This window comes from Argopecten irradians, chromosome 15 (genome assembly GCF_041381155.1).
Source record: "Argopecten irradians isolate NY chromosome 15, Ai_NY, whole genome shotgun sequence".
Lineage (NCBI taxonomy): Eukaryota > Metazoa > Mollusca > Bivalvia > Pectinida > Pectinidae > Argopecten > Argopecten irradians.
In genome coordinates this window covers 17900561-17920564 of record NC_091148.1, presented here as the reverse complement: position 1 = coordinate 17920564, position 20004 = coordinate 17900561, and the positions used below count along the sequence as shown (strand labels likewise).

The 20004-nt window shown below is 33.9% G+C and overlaps 1 protein-coding gene across 6 annotated transcripts in view; it reads left to right on the top strand.

Annotated features, from left to right (window-relative positions):
• Positions 1-18087, top strand: part of LOC138309714 (protein PHTF2-like) — a 28240-nt gene extending 10153 nt beyond the window's left edge. For 2 of the 6 annotated variants that reach the window (XM_069250932.1, XM_069250933.1), the window contains exons 8-17: positions 497-1820; positions 2185-2421; positions 3549-3620; positions 7231-7270; positions 7782-8037; positions 8703-8799; positions 9338-9469; positions 9929-10015; positions 10342-10593; positions 10767-18087. In XM_069250932.1, the coding sequence (XP_069107033.1) occupies positions 497-1820; positions 2185-2421; positions 3549-3620; positions 7231-7270; positions 7782-8037; positions 8703-8799; positions 9338-9469; positions 9929-10015; positions 10342-10593; positions 10767-10919 (2650 nt within the window). In that variant the 3' untranslated portion in view covers positions 10920-18087. The remainder of the gene's footprint in view (positions 1-496; positions 1821-2184; positions 2422-3548; positions 3621-7230; positions 7271-7781; positions 8038-8702; positions 8800-9337; positions 9470-9928; positions 10016-10341; positions 10594-10766) is intronic. The other 4 variants (XR_011206313.1, XM_069250934.1, XM_069250936.1 and 1 more) reach the window with 4 other exon arrangements.
• The last annotated feature ends 1917 nt before the right edge of the window (positions 18088-20004 follow it).

The window sequence follows — 20004 nt, the reverse complement described above, 5'->3', positions numbered from 1 at the left end:
ACATCCTATTAGGGGTCAATGTTCTGTTGACCTTTATGCTTACTGTACTTCACTGTAGATACCGTATATTTCCTCCACCTAGCTGCATTACTGAAATTACTGGTCAATTCAAAGGTCACCAGAATATGACCTCTAGTGAGATGTTGGCAGATCGTCAATGAAATGAAATGATGATAAAGATTTGTATTTCAATCAGATAGGAGAATAAGTGTGAAGTATCTTGGCCAAGAAAACAAGTAAGACACAGACTTTAGAACAAAAATTTAACATTATCTAAAACAAATATTTTCTTATAATATGAATAATTGCTATCGTTGAAATTACTTTATTTGTCAAAAAGATACATGGAGGGGCTGATCCCCGGGGAGCTTGGGGAGCAGCCAAAAGGGTCAATTTGGCTATTTCCATATAAATGACTTCTTATTGGAATGAAATATTAAATTTTCGTCAGGTGAAAGATCATTGCATATTTGAAGAAGTATTGTCTTTTTTACAGGGAATCTAAGATAAGGAATTCCAAAATAGCAGATTTAAAACAAAGTTATTCTGTACCAAGCCAAACTGTTGGTACCATCTACGAAAATGTTCCACAGAATTCCAACAAGGATGGTAACCAAACGCCTAAACACCTGCGCAAATCTCCGACAGAGAGACATGTTTTGAACGGAAAAATGGAAGTGAAAAAACAAAACAGTTCAATAGATAATGTTAAAAGCTCTTCAGATAAATGTTTAGACAAAAGGACAGGAATACCTGTTACAGAACATAAGTCAGTAAGCTGGAGCGACGCCTACTGTGTTAAAACGTCGCATGTCAGTGGGCACGAGAGTCCAGACAGCGACGCTCGGACCGATGAGGAGGACTATCAAGCAGAGGAGAAAGAAATCTCAGAAAAAGATCTCGGTTCGGACGAGGAAACTGAGAACGTGAAATGTACAAAAGAAAATTTGAACAGCTGTAGTGGTTCTTTAAGTAATGGTCTTGGTGATGAAAGCTCGAAGGGAAATAGTTTAGATATGTCTAAGGTTGTGAGTAAAGAATTAAATAGAAAAGACAGAAATACGACAGAAGTTGATCTCTCACAAAGTAGAGAGAAGAACAACATTGGATATAATCCTCGAGGTCAAAGTGTAAATCGTGATCCTTCACAAGATAACTTAAAAAGTGAGGAATCTCGTGAAACCTTGACATCAGATCTCAAAAATACAACACATGTTTCTGTAAGTAATGGGCAGATTGTGACAGACGGCAAATGTCCGCCAATGAATTCTGATCATTGCTTGCCGGAGTCAACTAATGGCCCCGAAAATTTGATCTTGCCTGAGAAAAATGCCTCAGAGTGTGCCAAAGACACAAATGGTGCCGAGGTGTTGCTAAAGCCTTCAATATCCTCCATTTCAAATGGAAGTGATGATGTTTTTATTGATAATGGTTCCAAAACTGTTTTTAAAAGTAACTCATTTGATGAGAACGCGAGTGATTACAGCCCACAAGATACGGAATCTGTGTGTAACTCTAGTCATGGAAGTATGGATTCAGGGTCTATCAAACGTTTTATTTCACCGTCAGTGATCAATAAAAGCAGAAACGAATGTGAAAGTGGATCAGACTCGGATGATACCCAAAACAAGTCCTCATCTTATAAAGGCTTGAGGAGAAGGAAAAATACAGGTATGGACGAAGGGCAAGAGTCGAATTCCACAATGTTTCGGTCACGACGTCCTCCGTCTTCCTTAAATGTGAAATCCAGGGAGAGTAAAGGTAGCACAGGGATCAGCTCCTCAGAAGGAGAAATGTCCTACACTCCCGACGGCAGCAAGGTGAGCGATATACACTTTAATATTAAAGCATTAATGTCACTGTTTTTAATTTCATAGAACATAAACAGATACATTTTTGGCAAACTGTCAATCTTATTAAAAGTAGACTACGATACTCTTTGATACGCTCCAATACAAGATCTAACAACTCTTTGTTCGGGGTCACCTCAGTATGACCTCTGACCTAGAATCGGAACATCTTGAGATATACTAGTAGCCATTAATGCTTTCAATAGAATCAACCACACCGAAGATTTCATAGAGACATATAGCATGCTGATTGGCTATCCATAGAGGTCATCCTGAGGTGACCCCGAATAGTGAGTTGTTGAAACAAGTAAATATTTTTTTAACTATATTTTAGGCTGGGGCGAGTTCTGAGGCAGAATGGGAGGATCGTGTTCAGTCAGATATAACCACGTCGACATACTCCAGTAGTTCCGCCTCCGACAACGACATCTCCGAGAACGAAGACCATGACATCATGATAGACAACCCATCAGATCCCAATCTACCGACTAGTACAAGTTCTTCGAGCGTGACGGGAGAAAGAAATTCGAAAGTTACAAGCAATTTGCATGTAATTAATCTACTACAGCCTGTATGTATCTATGACTTCCTTCATTGCATGTCTGAATAGACCTACCAACAGCATGCATTCAAATCTCACACTTTTGTAACAGCAATTTTCATTGGGTAAATCCAACACCTGAGTGATGGAATATCATTTCTCATTGGTTAGATTTCAAAATTGAAGTAAAATCAAATTTTATCTATTAAATGGGGAAAAAATTGAATAACTTGAATGACTTCATACAATTGCTATGAAAAAAAAAAAAACCCATTGCATCCTTGGGTGAAAAACTATCAAAATTAGGCAAAAATATTAGTAAAAAAACAACAGCTTCCTTTTTTTAAAAAAAGCTGAAAAAGTATCAGTCAACAAGTTATTTCATTGTTATTTCTATCAGTTGCGATCAGATAATCTACTCCTATTTGGAACTGGCTGTTGCAGTAATTTTGCTTTTTGCATTCCCACATTTTTCTCCCAAGTGAATTAGTTTTATACATTTGTATTTTGCACTCAAACATATATTCCATCAATTTGTGACAAAAATATTTTGGAATAATTTTTAGCCATTTAATTATGCAGGATAATCTGCAGTTATGAGAACAAATGACAAAATACCCCTCACATGGGCAGATATTAAACTGTAAGGGCAGATAACTGTGTATAATGAGAAGAGTGCACAAGTGAAAGATGATAAATCTAACAGATAAACAAAATTTCTAAATTCAATTTAAAGATAAACATTGAAAATTATCCGATAAAAATGTGATTGAAGTGAAGATTGAGATACAAATAGAGCATCTGGTTTTTAACTTTTTTTGCTGTGATTTTCATTTTGCTTACATCTACTCTGCTATTAAGAACGAAAAAAATTATCGATTGAATTTGATTTCTATTAAAAAAAATCAATTTCTTCCACTGTATTTTGTTAATTTTATAATTTTTGAAATTGGCTTGCTAATTGAAGATTCTAAAATTCATAATATACATATATTCATGAAGTTCAACAGCAGTATTATATTTTTGGTTTTTATCCAGATTGAATTGGTACTTTTTTCTGAACATCAATATGATTTTATGACAACTTTTGTTGATGCGATTGTATAATTTAGGTTGTATAGATAATGATAGGGTTCTTTTAACTTTATTTTTCAAAGGGCACATATCCTTCATTGAGAGCTCGGTCATACAGTATTGGTTGTGTCGGCAGAGTCAGTCAGCCAGAACACGTTAGTGTCCGGTAGAATGTCTGTCTGTGTGTCCTTGTAATTAAACCACATGGAAAAACAACGAGTGATTTCTCTGATGAATTGTTAAATGAATATTTCTTGTCGTGATCATTGTTTAATCAAAGTTTATTGACATTGGGAAAATCCCTTATTTAGATTTTACATAGTTCATGTATGTTGAAATAATGGAACCCTTTTGCTTCAAAGCCAATCAATTTTTGGTCAATTCAATTCAGTTGGAAAAAAAAGAATTGAATTGAATTTTTGGTCAGCAGTAAACTCATGCTTAAAGGACACTCCTCACTCCCACTTCCCCACTAATTTTTTTCATTTTTTCATTAGTGATATTTAATTTATATGTTATTAGTGAATTAGAATTTTAAAGTGAAAGAGTCCTTACTGTTTATGATATATATATATTTCAAGTATCCTGGATATTAAAAGAAATAAAAAGATCCATTTTACCTCACTAAAGATTATAACTTATTTCAATACTTCGAGTGATAAAGATTTATGTAAAAAGTGAAACTCTTAGTAAGGATCTTTCCCTTAAATTAAAAAAACTTTGATTCAACAATGAATAGTTTTTGTTTCATTAAAACCTGAAGATGGACAAGAATCGTCCATTGCCAAAAAATAAAAATATGTTTGACTTTCAAGCTTTTTATCTACCACTTTATCAGAAAGTGGTGTTTTAAAAAAAATGTTTCACACAATTTTCGTTATCCAATCAAACAATCATGAGATTTCCATTGGTTTTCCCCTAACACACATATATATTTACACATAATCTCTGTAACAGTTTTTACCTTATATGGAAAATGGGATCTTGATTATATGAAAATTAGTCAAATGAATTTTCTAAGGTTTTTAATTGTTTCATATCATATCATGTCATGTCTTTAATTTTACGTCTTTTAGATATCAAATAAAATACTTTTAGATATCACACTTTTAGATATCATACTTTTAGATATCATACTTTTAGGTATCATCACATTATTTCGACAATAATTCCTTAATCCTGTAGGTATGTAGTATATTATTTACGGTATAGTCAGTTATGTTTAAGTTTCATACATGTAGCTTCCAGGGTCACATCGGGATCCTAAGTGCCATCGGACCATTTCATATGATACAGATAAAACCTAAGAGTTTTAGTCAAAAAATGTGAAAGTACTGTTCTTTTTACAGCAAATCCTGATGAAAATGACTTAACGACACCATATAATGATGTACCACAACTTCCCTGCGTATTGTCCGCGTGCTATACAATTTTTTACATAAAAAGATGTCTAATGCGGGCTATCTGCCAATCCAGGCTGTCTATGAAAATAATTTCAAAAATAGAACAAATGTGCAGCCTATACGTTGTAAGCTTTTTTAAAGACATGTAAAATAGTAGGTGAATACTCGATTGACGGATCGCCAGTTGTCAATCAAGCCGCACGTGACTTTGTATTTTGTATTGTGTGTGCTACGATGTTTGCTCCGACATTGAATAGAAACACATGCATTTGTGAGCACGAGGTGTGGCTATATTACACCTGGCGATCGGTCAATAGCTAAGGTACGCTCCTATTATAGTTAAGTATTTTCACATGTTCTACAAAACAAATGATATGCTAATGACTTTTCATGTCTTTAAATAAAACTATGGTCCCTTCTCCAGCATTATAGCATATAGTCTAGCGTGCCATTATCAGTACATAGTACACACTTTAACAGAAATATATCAATGTATAACCCAATGGCATTCTGCCAATGGGGGCTATCTGGCATTTATTTTACAAAGTCATAGAAAATGCCTGATTTTCCTTTCAGTGGGCTATACCCCCATGCAGGTTATTTGTAGGAGGTTACTGCATGTGTAGGTAGTAAAATATAGAAATCAGTCATAGATTTATCTTTAGTACTGACATATTCTGTAATCTACAAAGTGGAATCAGAAACACCACTCTTTGGATGTTTTTTAATTGGATGTCATGACTTGCTTGCTCCCTAAGTCAATACCAATATTTATAGCCAGACATGTGACTCACTTTTGACTATAATCAGAAGAGATGTTAATAGACAGACATGTGACTCACTTTTGACTATAATCAGAAGAGATGTTACATATTTAAAAAAATACTGAAAGTTTACTTTTATGTAGAAATGTAAGTTTGCATTAGTTTTCTTGGAGACATTTAAGAATAATTATCACCAAGATAAAAGCAAGGACATAAAAATGTTGGATTTTTTTCCCTTTTCTTTCTTGATTTTCCTTTTCTTCCTGCTTTGACAAATTTGTGTTGCTTGTCTAACAATCAATGCGTGGACTTAATGTAAAATGCCACATATTATATTCACTTTATTAACATTTTTCACTTAATGTTTCAATATGTGTATTTTTATATATAAATTCAATATACATTTTTTTTTATTGATATACCATTGTATTGGCACTAGATAAATACTAGTATACTTGTTTTGTCATAGTTAAACCAGGACTGCTGTATTTGACTGGGAATGGAAGTGATGGGGCCATGGTGACTGAATTGTTAAAATGTCCTAATAATTACCCGGTACCACGAGCCCTCCACCTCTAAGTTGAGCCTTTGAAATCCATGTGGGGCAGTTGCTAAGTTAATGACAGCAGATCAATGGTTGTTCTCTAGGGACTCCAGCTTTCTTCCACTTGACACATTGGTCCTTAAATGACCTTGGCTATTAAAAGGATGTTCATGACAGCAGATCAGTGGTTTTTCTCTGGGTACTCCGGCTTTCTTCCATCATATAAACCTGGCAGATCCTTTAACTTCTGTGACTGTTAATAGGACGCTAATCCAATCAAACAAAAAGAGTCATAAAATGGTGGGGGGGGGGGGGGGGGGGGGGGGGGGAGGGAGAGGAGCATAAAATGGGGGGGGGGGGAGAGGAGCATAAAATGGTTGAGGGGGGGGGAAGAGGAGCATAAAATGGTGGGGGGGAGCATAAAATGTGGGGGATGGGGTGGGGGAAGAGCATAAAATGGGGGGGAAGAGAGAAGCATATTTTTTATGTCAGATGGCAGGAGAAAGCCGAAGAATCTGAAGTAAAACCACTGACGTAAGATCAGTATGTGGCAACTAAACCATGTGGGTTTCAAACTCCCGACACAGAGGTGGGGAACACTTTGTCAGTATAGTCCCAGAACCTGTAGTCTACAAAAATGAAAAATAAATTAGTCAAACCGGCTATAAAGGGCACCTCTGTATAATGACACCTATCAGTAAAGGACAGACACGTCAACCAGATTTGATTCAATTTACTATATAATTCTCTACACAAAGGACATCAACACCATATGATGCAATTTGATATATATAATTGACCTCTATAATAAAGGACACCTGTCTATAAAGGACAGACTCATGAACCCCATTTGATGCAATATGATATATAAATGAAATGTTATTTAACTTACCTTATAATGACAAAGTCAATGACGAACAAAAACTCAAGAATTTAAAATATTTTTGTCAAATACCCTAGCTACTGCTTTTAATTTCATCTAAAAACCAATGCATTCCTTGTGTTGTAATTAACTACTGAGTAAATTTTATCCTTGTTTTCTTTGTAATCACAGCCAACAAGTACGACCTCAGTGAGCCCACCTCCAGACAAAGGTTAGTCTGACATAGTTTGTACTGTACCTCATTTCTCATGCATAATTATTTGTAGGGGAGCTCAGTAAGTAGGGTCCTCTTTTTGAAAGTTCTGGGTTCAAACCCAGTATGGCTGCTATATTTTATTCTGTTCTATTGCCCTTTAATCTACCAGGTATTCTTATAAATGTTGCTATGTAAAAAAAATTAATGGCACTGTACACTTGTTAAGTGTCACAATTTACTGTTTGCAACTTATTCGCGATAGATTATTTTCGAAAATCACCATGATAACATTTGAAAATTCATGAGATATTATATGATATGTAAAGCAATGATTTTTTTAATAATTTCGCGATGTATTTCCATATTCACTGCACCCCTTCTTCATTATAACACATTTGTGATGAAAGACTTGTAACATTCAAATAATTGAACTCGTTTAATAGATTCCATTTTACATAGCCACTCATATATGATGTATGACAGGCTTTGATAAACTTCTGACTACGAATTATAAAACATGTTACAGTGAGCTGTGTGATATGGGAGGACAGAGAATGTAAAAAGGTGGAGTTAACTGCCCTTGATATCGGCTGGACGATTATCGAGAAAGTGGACAATATTCCGGAGAGTTCTGACTACCTTTGGATTGGTCTAAGTTTCTCTCTATTCCTGGGAGTCGTGCCGTTGATATTCAGATTATACAGCGCCAAAGAGTATCCAGACTTAATAACAACAGAAGGACTATTTAGGATGTTCATGATGTTAATTTCAAATCCTTGGAGGTAAGTTGGATATCCCTTAACATATTTCAGCAATATATTTAATAAAATTGATTCTTAAAGTCGTAAATGTGCTGACCTTTTATAATGTAAACGAACTTTCTTTTGTGGCTACTTGATTTTGCAATTTCCATTTTAAAACATTTTGGGTAGAGATTTGAAATAAAATGGAGATATCTTTGAATTTAATTGTGCACAGGAATTACATAAGTTATTAATTCACGGAGATAAACTTTTGTGGTTTTACCTTAATTGCGTAATTTGCGAAAATAATTCACTCACGAATGAAAGTTGGTTAACAGTATTTTGAAATTAATTATTTGTTTATTTTATGATCATGAATGGTACAGTAAATATGTCCAGGAAACAAATTTTATAAATTCTGTCTAGTGTTTAAGAGTAAGTAAATCAATGATAAAAGTGATGTCTGTCGCCTGTAATACAGTATTTATACATAAAGCTGTTAAGCATCGTCCAGTTAATCTGAGTACTGGTCTGTATTTGCATATTACAGAGTTATCTGCTCTTGCGGGTAGGTATTGATTGTGACGTCATGTGTTCACAAAATAATGATGTAACAATCAATACCTACCGCAAGGGAGCTTACTCTGTAATATGCAAAGATGGAATATGTCATCAGACCCATGGATATTTACTCTTGTTGACAGAATCAGCCTGATAACAGTTAATGGTATGATACAGAGACTCTGCCTTGGTGGAATTTTCTTTTTCCTTCTGTCTGTAGCAGATAGGACATTTAAGCAGGTGAGAGTTTTAACAGTGTCTTAATTGATATTAAAACAGATTTAAACATAGCTTGTAATTGTTAGATTTGATGATTATATTTTGCTTTTCTGAAAGAGTTCCATTTCAATATATTCCTTAACTTTTATCTATGACTATTATTACAGAATATTGAGTGATTATTTTGTCATATATTTACATCTATATATATGGCCAATGTGTCTAGGTCAGATTCTGTTATTACATGTACAAATGTATATGTATATCCAACAAAGTAATTTCTCATAATAACAAGTACCGTGGTATTTCTTATACGAAGGTGGTCACTAAGACAGGTTTTATTTACAGAGTTATCTCCCTTGCGGGTAGGTTTCCATTTTGACGTCATTATTTTATGAGGGAAATTCACATCTTTTTCTCTGAAAGTATAATATTACGTTCACAAACACATGACATCACAATCAATACCTACCCACAAGGGCAGATAATTCTGTAATCTGCAAATACAGAATTGGTTAAATATAGTAACAAGTCATGTGATATTCGTTTTGATTGACAGCGGCTGCTTTATGCCAAACATTTCTGTTACCTGACCTCATCGCGGCGAGCCAAGAAGTTTGACATGCCACACTTCCGTTTGAACAAAGTCAGAAATATTAAAATCTGGTTGTCACTCCGATCGTATCTAAAGGTATGGTATCAGTTTTCTGTAATCTTTTGAATTCTGTTTATCAAGTAAAAACTTGAAATTAATTAGAATCGTTTTATTTTTCTGCTAAGAATATATGTTTAGTTATTTAAAAGAAATGCAAGTTACTATATATTCAATTATTTTTACAAAAATTTGTGATTGTCAAACCTTATTTAAAAGAATCCCCAAGGAACCAAAACACTATCTTATCAAGCAGATGGTCTTTATACAGAGATGGTCACTATGGCAGATTGTAAAAAGAGAAAATGTAATTAAGATTTCATAATATGGCTGCAACGCAATATTCAGCTGTATTATCATTATTTCACAGATCAATTTTTCCCCACCACATAGATGTACAACAGAATGGCGATAATATCCCTGTGAAAACTACTGGCTATATGATATCTTTTGTTACACGAACGCCTCCTATCGATGTAGTACTTGTATTTGTTGTAGAAACGTGGTCCCCAGCGATCGGTAGACATCATTGTATCTGTGACATTCCTGTTAACGATAATCATCCTCACACTTATGTGCCTTCAGGTAAGTTTATAGAGTGATCTAAGTCTTACTCCCATCTCTCCTGGTTAATATTCCCATATGTTGGGCTGACCAGATATCTTTAAAAGTTACCTCCCCTTGAACTGAGGTTTCTATATCATAGCTATTGAAGAAAGTATTTACCTCCCTTGATATGATATTTCTGTATGAAGGTTGTTCCCTCCCTTGATATGAGATAACTTAAGAAAGTAGTTACCTCCCTTGATATGATATTTCTGTATGAAGGTTGTTCCCTCCCTTGATCTGAGATAACTTAAGAAGGTTGATATAAGATTATTGAAAAAGGTGTTACCTCCCCTCTATTCCAGCTCCTGAAGGACACAGACACATACCTAGACTTTCTGTGTAACTGGGAGCTCCTGGTCTGGTGTATGGCCCTGGGGGTTTACCTCCTCCGCTTCATGACCCTCGGGCTCAAGATCAATAAAAAATACCGTAACCTCTCCGTACTCATTACGGAACAGATCAACCTGTATCTTCAGATGGAACAGAAACCGCACAAAAAGGAGGAACTCATGGTAGCCAATAATGTTCTCAAGTTAGCAGAGGACCTACTCAAGGTAAGGTCAAGGTCAATTTGTTGTAGTGATTTAAATCTGTTTATTTCTCCTTACAGAGAATAGAAATCTCTCTATTTCTCTACGTACAATTTTTTTTTCTTTCTATACAGAGATTTTACATCTCTTTATTTCCTCCATACAGAGATTGTACATCTCTTTATTTCTCCCCACAGGAGCTGGAAAGTCCCTTTAAGATCTCTGGTGTTTCCGCTAACCCTGTGATATACAACGTAACCAAAGTGGTGGTCCTCTCAGCGTTTTCAGCAGTACTGACAGAACTGCTAGGATTCAAAATGAAGCTATACAAGATTAAACTCAGGGCGTGATCCAAACCGAGGCCTTCCTTGTTTATTCGTTATAATGTACAAGTTTTGTCTTAATGTCACTAAGAAGTGTTGATTTTGAAATGTCAAAATTATCGCCTATGTGCTTTTTAGAACAAATTGCCTCAGTAATATACAGACGGATATATTATCTTAATGTAAAAAAAAAATTTAAAAGATATGTTGCCTTTTTGTATTTGCCAAACATGATTTTATTGTACTGGTAATATTATAAAGCTGTATCATGATATTGAGGCTACATCATGAACGTCAACTTTCTGTCAGTGATTTTTCGTTTACATGATCATAAATAACTTTAAGAATTCCATCGTGATCCGCCTGATTCATCCCTTGGGTAAAAAGGCTACAAGTGTGTGTAAAATATGCCTGACCTTTTTTTAAAGGGACATTCCCATTATGTTGCATGATTATATAAAACTTTCGAGTTAAGCATTACAGGTCCTATGGGCCTCATGTTCATGTATTATATAGCTGTATTAGAGTTACTGTCAAAACAAAAAAATCAGATTTAATGCTCATTTTGGCAGTGATTGTAAGGATCCTGGTCAAAAGTATTCAATTATTTATTATGATGTCTTTGTAATGAAGGGAGACATCTTCCTTTGCTTTTGATTCTCATTACATGATATCTGAATCTGTGGTAATATGTTTAGAAAACTTGAAAGATCACAGATAGGCAGTGCGCTTTGACCTTGACCTTATTAGGTCAAATTCAAATTATTGGCAAATTCATGTATTGTCTAGGTGATAATATATAAACTTTAAAATGTAACTGAATTACCTTAGGTCATGTGTTGTGCGGTGTATTTCAACCCATTATTAAGTCATAGGCCATTTGGATTCTATGATATTTTCAAACATTCAATTATACGGCCAATAAAATATTTACCATCCTTCTCTGATTCTTAAAGGCCCATTACCTTTCCGGAGCAAAATATAAATGTTTCTTAAAAAACATTAATAACATCAGAAAATGCATACCGATGATCTAAAATAAGGTTACGAAACCAAACATATGCAAGATTTCCTGTGTAATATATGAAAACAGTGGAGAGTCAATTCGCTTTTTTGCCGTCTGGCGCAGTGATAGTCAACTACCGCGCGGTATTTAGGATGACGGCGGGAAACATAATACGACCCGCGTTATGAAAATAAACATGTTATTTATTTTAATCAAATCGTTCAGAAGGTGATGATTAATATAGTATTAACGGTAAGTTAATAATTTTTAGGACTCTACGAAATTATCGATCTTGTTTTACATTCCCATTTTAAAAATTAGAAGTTGTTTCAGAAAGGTAGTGGGCCTTTAAACCAATGAAGAAGAGCTTCACAATTTTATAGAGACATATTGTATCATCTGATAATGGGAATCTTGGTTCAATTATTTACTTTAATTTCATATCAATTTGTCAATTATGAAAAATCCAAATCTATGTAAAATACCAGGAGGAGGCTTATTACTTTTCCCTTAAATACAATCTGGTAAAATTATCTGTAGAGAAATTTTAAGTTTATATTAAAGGTTTTCGCTGGTAAATACATATCAATTTTAAGGACGCCATTTTATAACAAGTCTGGTGTCAGTGTGATGAGATTGAAGTATTTTTGTGGTTGTGAAATATTTGAAAAATGACGCCGAAATGATGCTATGTGATGATTTGTATGTTGATATAACATAATAGCACTGTTATTTTGGGATGAATTGCCTCTATTTGCCAATTTAGCCTTGAAAGCTAATAAACTTATAAAACGGTGTTCAGTCAAACCTGTCTATAAAGACCACCCAAGGTACATTCAAACCTGTCAATAAAGACCACCCAAGAGACAGTCAAACCTGTCTATAAAGACTACCCAAGGGACAGTCAAACCTGTCTATAAAGACCACCCAAGGTACATTCAAACCTGTCTACAAAGACCACCCATGGGACATTCAAACCTGTCTATAAAGACTACTCAAGGGAACGAGGGACAGTCAAACCTGTCTATAAAGACCACCCAAGGGACAGTCAAACCTGTCTATAAAGACTGCCCAAGGAACAAAGAAATCTGACTTTGATAGTATACAAATTGTATTAAAATGGGTCATTTGTGACTCCAGGAAAGTGGTCATATTCTGCAGGTGGTCTTTATACAGAGTTGGTCACTGAGACAGGTTTTTACTGTACTAATATGTAGAGTATATATAGAAATTAAGAAAATACTGTAGATAATGTATTGTTATAGTGACAAATCATGAGCTGTTACCCGTGAGCTGTAACTGGTGATACTTTGTAGAATCTCGGTTTTACTCAACTCAGCTATTGAATTAGAGTGATGAATTTTCCTTGCAATGATAGAAATACATGACCTGTATGTATATTTCAAATATACATAATATATATACATAAATTTTAAGACGAAAATAAAATTAAAGAAGGCCACCATGATGACTATCTTTAAAATCTTATTTTACCTTATAACTTAAAATTTTTACTGACAAATTATTTAAGTACTGTGCATGGGTAAGGATAATTTTTACTGACAAATTATATGAGTAGTACCGGGGTAAGGATAATTTTTACTGACAAATTATTTAAGTACCGATGATAAGGTTTATAATTATAAGTTGAATGCTCTATGCTATGTTATACCTATCACTTGAGAAATGTGGTGTAGCATAGTACAGTCCACTGCCAGCCTCTGACTGTGAGTTTTGGTTTATGCAGAGGAAAAAATTCATAGTACTTATAATAAGATTATACTGACAATGTAAATGTATATCAATATTACTTTATCACCATACAAATAAGAAATCTGACCAGCTTTAATTTATTGTTTATCAACTGACCAATGATGACAATGTTTAGTGACAAATGTTACTGAGAAAAAATATTCACTATCATGTCTCATTCAATATTCAAAATTGTTTTGGATTCAAACTGAATGGTAACATTTATTTTGATAGATTCTTAATTAAAATGGAATATAAATGATTTAGCACAGTGTCAGTGGTTAGACATGACACTCACAATAATAATAAAAAAAATAATCATATTTCATAGTACATAAACTGCAAACATTATTAATAAGATCACCATTTATTTATATATATGTGTGTATACAGCTTAACAGTATTACCACAACATGGATTTAAATTAAAGGGTTACAAATATTTAAGTAGATTTCTAAATAAAATGGAATCTACTAATAAACGAGTTACCGTATGCCACCCAGAGTAGTTACCATAGATACCAAGAAGAAGCATTATGATTAATCATGTTTTTCAGAATTTTTAAGCACATAAATATTATTGATAAACAAGATCACTGTTTGTATGTACAGCTTTGCAGTATTATCACATTTATTCTATAACAACCCCTTTAATCAAGTCTCAAAGTTAAGTACAGCGTTCAACCCAATAAGAGCCCATCCCTATAAGTGTCACACCCCTTTTTGAGATGTCAATTTCACTTACCTTGTATAAAATCTGAATCAAATGCAGCTACTGGAAATACCTATATAAATTCCATATACATTTAATGTAGTGTTTTCATTTATTTTGAAAATTCATTGTGGCTTTCTTCGTGCAATAACTTTATAAAAGGTCTGTATTTTCCTCTTTTCCACTTTCCTCTTGCTTTTTTCTCTCTCAAATTTTAAGAGTTTGGGCACTTATTGGGTCAAATTAAATCAAATTAAATGAAAGTCAGGGACCAAGGATTCTTGATTACCAGTATTTTTTTATTCCTTCAAGATGTAAATTTCTTTTTCATGGACATAGAGAAATTTTGTATATTTGTATGTGTAGAGTAAAACATTTCCTAAAATACGACCAGAAGAACAAAGGAAAAATGGTTTTTATAGACAGGTGGTCTTATATATTTGTTGAATTATGTTTCAACCAGTCGTTAGAGACAAACCTCCCTCCCCCCCCCCCCCCCCTCCAAAATAAAAATAAAGAAAATGTCCTATTAAGCAGTTGGTCCTTCTACAGAGGTGATTTCTAAGACAGGTTTTATTATAACCAAGTACCAGGTACAAGTAAAGTATATGTGATTATAATTATTGTGATTATTGCTTGGTATTTAAAACGGCAATATACATATAGCATTAGGTAACTAATGACATTATATTTGTAGTAGTGCGTTTGATTTATGTTACAGTTCTTTTTTCAGTTTTTATTATTTATATTTTTTGTTCACCAACACTTTACAGAAAATCCCTTGCCTTACAGGTATTATAATGTTGTTGGTTTATAAAACAATGGATATTGTTTATATTGTTGTTTATTGTTATGACTATACAGGGTTTAAGATTACTGTAAATCAACTCGTTTTCGTGGCGACTTAATTTCCCATTTTCATGTCACACAACTTTTTCACCAGAATTTAATTTCATGATTTATAGTTTAGAAGCTGTATTGTACATGTTCGAGTAGTCAAAACTTTTTCGCAGTTTTTTTTCCGCAATTAATAATATTAATTGCTCGCAAAATATGTGAAATTTAATCGCACATGAAAATCAGGTGCTTTACAGTATAGTTGTTGTGTATTTTATCATAAGTAATGTTCACTTATTACTTGTGAAGAAATTGTATATAATATATACATGATTGGATTTTATCATTATATGATAAACAATTTATCATCACTGTACCGCTATATAGCTGGTACAATTTTTGCAGGATGTCAATATTTTGGCGGTATGTTATATTGTGATAACAATTATAGTATGCTTTATATATCTCTTACCTGGCATTTACCTGTGTTTTCTCACCTACCTAGAGTTTTACAATTTTGTGGCAGATTTTTGTAACTTTGAGCCAAGTCAATTTTTTTGCCAGATTGTCGAAATTTTCATTTTCTTAAAATGTAATTTTCATCACGTCGAACTGATATCAACCTGCAAAAGATAGCCTGCTCTACAGCACTCTTAGACTGTTGCATTGTACCAAAAACTGAAAATTTAGGAGATTTTGTTCTTTCCTCTATTTTCTACACATTTCATTTTAAAATGTTAATTTATTATTTTGGTTATATGTAATTATGTGGACCTCTTTCTAAGTGCAATATTTTCTTTAGAAAAACTTCAGGTGTCACCTGTTGTTTCAACTGTTAATTCTATAAACAATATTAAGTGAATTCTTCAACTCCTTAACAAACTACAAGACATAAATACCCCTTCACTATTCTTTTCATTTTAGGGACCAGCTTAATGTGTACCCTAGGAAACTTTTAACATTTATGTTACGAAATTTCATGGGTTGTTGCGTCGTACGTTATATTCCTGTGTTTTATGTCATTTTAGTCAGATTTATTTACAGAAAAAAATGTAGCAAATAAGTAACATGCAAACAAGTAGATTTTCAATTTATAATATGAATTGGAATAAAAATTGTCCATTGTAATTACCAGTATTATAAGGCTTCATTTAAATAATTATATATTTATCTTAGAAAAGTCTAATATCTAAGTCCATTTCAATGATTTTGATCAAAATACAGACCATACATAAAATGTATAACAAATATCAAAGTAATATTAGCTAATTCAGAATTCATTTTGAATTTTGTTAAAATTCCTTTATTCATTTGATCATTTATTTTTAAAATTAATTATTCGTATTATTATTGGGTTTTTTTCAATTCAGTAATCATGATCTTTGTTTATTTTTCTTTTGAAGGGAAATAATTTGATAATACTTAAGATGTATATCAAATATTGAAGTACTATTACCTAATTAAGAATTTGTTCCGAATCTTTTAATATTGTTTATAATATCCTCTATCCCTTTGGTCATTTATATGTGTTTGTTGTTAGTGTACATTATTATATTTTTTTGAACAAATTGAGAGTAGAATCCCTCCAATCTGTATATGGGGTTATATGCCTTTGTCTGGGAAAAGTACAGAGTTATCTGCCCTTGTGGGTGACCTATCTGGAAAATACAGGGTTGTCTGCCCTTGTGGATAAACATAATCTGGGAAATGACATTATAATTGACACAAATTGCACAGTATAATAAAATCATCAATGTACCCCATGCCATGTCAATGCCAAATATTATGAATCTCATTGATTTAAAACTCAAGATGATGCCAAAATTTTCTATTTTCTGAAATAATGTATTCAATCATTCATTCTACAATACAATATACAATGTATAGAACTTTTAATTATTTTGATACAAATTAAAGTTCCTCTGACAATTCATATAATGGTTAACCAAAATAAGAGCTACATTTTCATTCACTAACCATATTCCCTGTAATTAGTTCTTTAGGTAGGAGTGTCTTATTGGGGAAGCAAAATTTTGTAAAGTCGGCTATACTTTAACTCTTGATACTCATGACATATTAATCTGTCACAGTAAACTTGCCTTCTTTCCATTGAGAATCATATTTGCTTTTAATGAAAGAATATCAGCAATCAAGTTTATACATCTTCTAAAACATGGATTTTATATAATATGGAAACAATGCTAATGTTGTCAGCATCACATTTGTGAAACATGGTTTAATCCATGAGGTGAGGGGTGTTTATAGATGAGAGGAGCACTAATCACAGTGACTATGGTAGGTGTCTAGATGGACACAGAGTCTGTTTCTAGTAAAGAACAAGTGTAATATGGTATGATATTTGCAAAAAAAAAAATCAAGGGCTATTTTTTTCAAGCCTAATTGCTAAAACCTCTAGTTGAAGGTGATGTTTTGTGTTTTCAAATCTGACAAAATTATGAAATACATGTATATAGTTTGTCTTTTCCTTTTATATATTTATTTAGGGTATATTGATTTATACCCTATTTTTTTCATATTGAACTGTTCCAGCCTTAGAAATATAATAGTTTAAACTAATTCTAGAGGGGTAAATGAGATAGATAAACCACAGGCATTTGGCTTGTGTAATACTTAGTAAAAAACAAAACACAAATACAGGTGTTTGTATAGCCAAAACCCTGTGGATAAATCCTTGTATTTTAGAATAGGGATCATGACAGCATTTTATTATCATTTCATCGAATCACGTTTTAAGTAGAGTATTATACTGCACAATTCACAGAGCACGAGATATCACCCAAAGCCTTGGTGAACTTTTTGACTGTGTTTACTGTTTTGATATTTTGTTGTTGTTTTGTAGCTATTCAAATATAAAACTATTTGACACAATGTTTTGTTTGTGTTTACTTAGCTGTGACGACGTAGGTCTGGGCGACGGACGACAGTATAGGATTGGTTCTATATATAGTGTTTACTTTGACTGTAAACATTTAAAAAGTGGCACAAGACAATTACCAGGCCTCTTGATATAAAGTAAAAGTTAATGATATTAAGCATATACTTGAACTCTGTCCTTGAATCATTATATTTCAACATACTTTTAAAATTGGTAGTTTATCATTCCTGAATGCTACAGGCGCAATATATATATTAGGTCCATATACCTACTAGTTATTGGCTAAAAATGTTTAATGATTTTAGCCAATTTAGCCCATGTTAACTTGAATGAAGTATCAGGTCAATCCTTTTGAACAAATTTGTTATGATAAGTAGCCCTTTATTGCAGCATACTACAAGCCCTAGGTCAGGTCTTTGCAGAGGGCTACTACAGTTAAATGCTATCGACCATGGGTAGCATGAGCTATAGGAGCTAACTTGTTTTTTCTGTAATTTTTTTCTTTTTAAGATTTACTTACAAACATACAGCATACATGGGAGGCTTTCCTTATATGACCTTAGCTGTTGATGCGGTGTTTTACAACTATGGTACAATATCTCCCAGAGTTGTGTCCCTTATTTTACTCCAATGAGACTTTTCTCTTGTCCATTTATGTATTCTTCTGTTTGAACATCCAAACACTTACCGGTAAATACTTATGGGGGGATGGGCACCTGTTTGCAATGTGCTATGTATAATATACATATGTCACTAGTGTAGTGGGTGGGGGGGATGTGACGTGAGGATTACGAGGACAGCTGGACAAAATGACGGCCTCTGCTGGATTTCCAGAGTACATTTTGACTTGAGATTCTTTGTTCTAGGTTATGTGATAAAAAGTATCTTAAATTTGTGCTCATTTCACGTGAGATTTTATGAAACTCATCTCAAAGTTTTAGTTTTTGCTCGCCATGGCTCAAAGTTAAAAACTGGGAAGCCTAGATCTTCTCTGTAGTAGTACTGGGAACCCCAGATCTTTTCTGTTGTAGTACTGGGAACCTTAGATCTTCCTGTTGTTGTACTGGGAACCCAGATCTTCCCTGTTGTAGTACTGGGAAGCCTAGATCTGCTCTGTTGTAGTACTGGAACCCCAGATCTTCCCTGTTGTAATACTGGGAACTCTAGATCTTCTCTGTTGTTGTACTGGGAACCCCAGATCTTCTCGTTGTAGTAATGGGAAGCCTAGATCTTCTCTGTTGTAGTTCTGGGAACCCCAGATCTTCTCTGTTGTAGTACTGGGAACCCAAGATCTTCTGTTGTAGTACTGTTGTTGTAGTACTGGGAACCATAGATCTTCCCTGTTGTAGTACTGGGAACCCTAGATCTTCTCTGTTGTAGTACTGGGAACCTTAGATCTTCTCTGTTGTAGTACTGGGAACCCTAGATCTTCTCTGTTGTAGTACTGGGAACCCTAGATCTTCTCTGTTGTAGTACTGGGAACCCTAGATCTTCTCTGTTGTAGTACTGGGAACCCTAGATCTTCTCTGTTGTAGTACTGGGAACCCTAGATCTTCCCTGTTGTAGTACTGGGAACCTTAGATCTTCTCTGTTGTAGTACTGGGAACCCCAGATCTTCTCTGTTGTAGTACTGGGAACCCCAGATCTTCTCTGTTGTAGTACTGGGAACCCCAGATCTTCTCTGTTGTAGTACTGGGAACCCTAGATCTTCTCTGTTGTAGTACTGGGAACCCCAGATCTTCTCTGTTGTAGTACTGGGAACCCCAGATCTTCCCTGTTGTAGTACTGGGAACCCTAGATCTTCTCTGTTGTAGTACTGGGAACCCTAGATCTTCTCTGTTGTAGTACTGGGAACCCTAGATCTTCTCTGTTGTAGTACTGGGAACCCTAGATCTTCTCTGTTGTAGTAC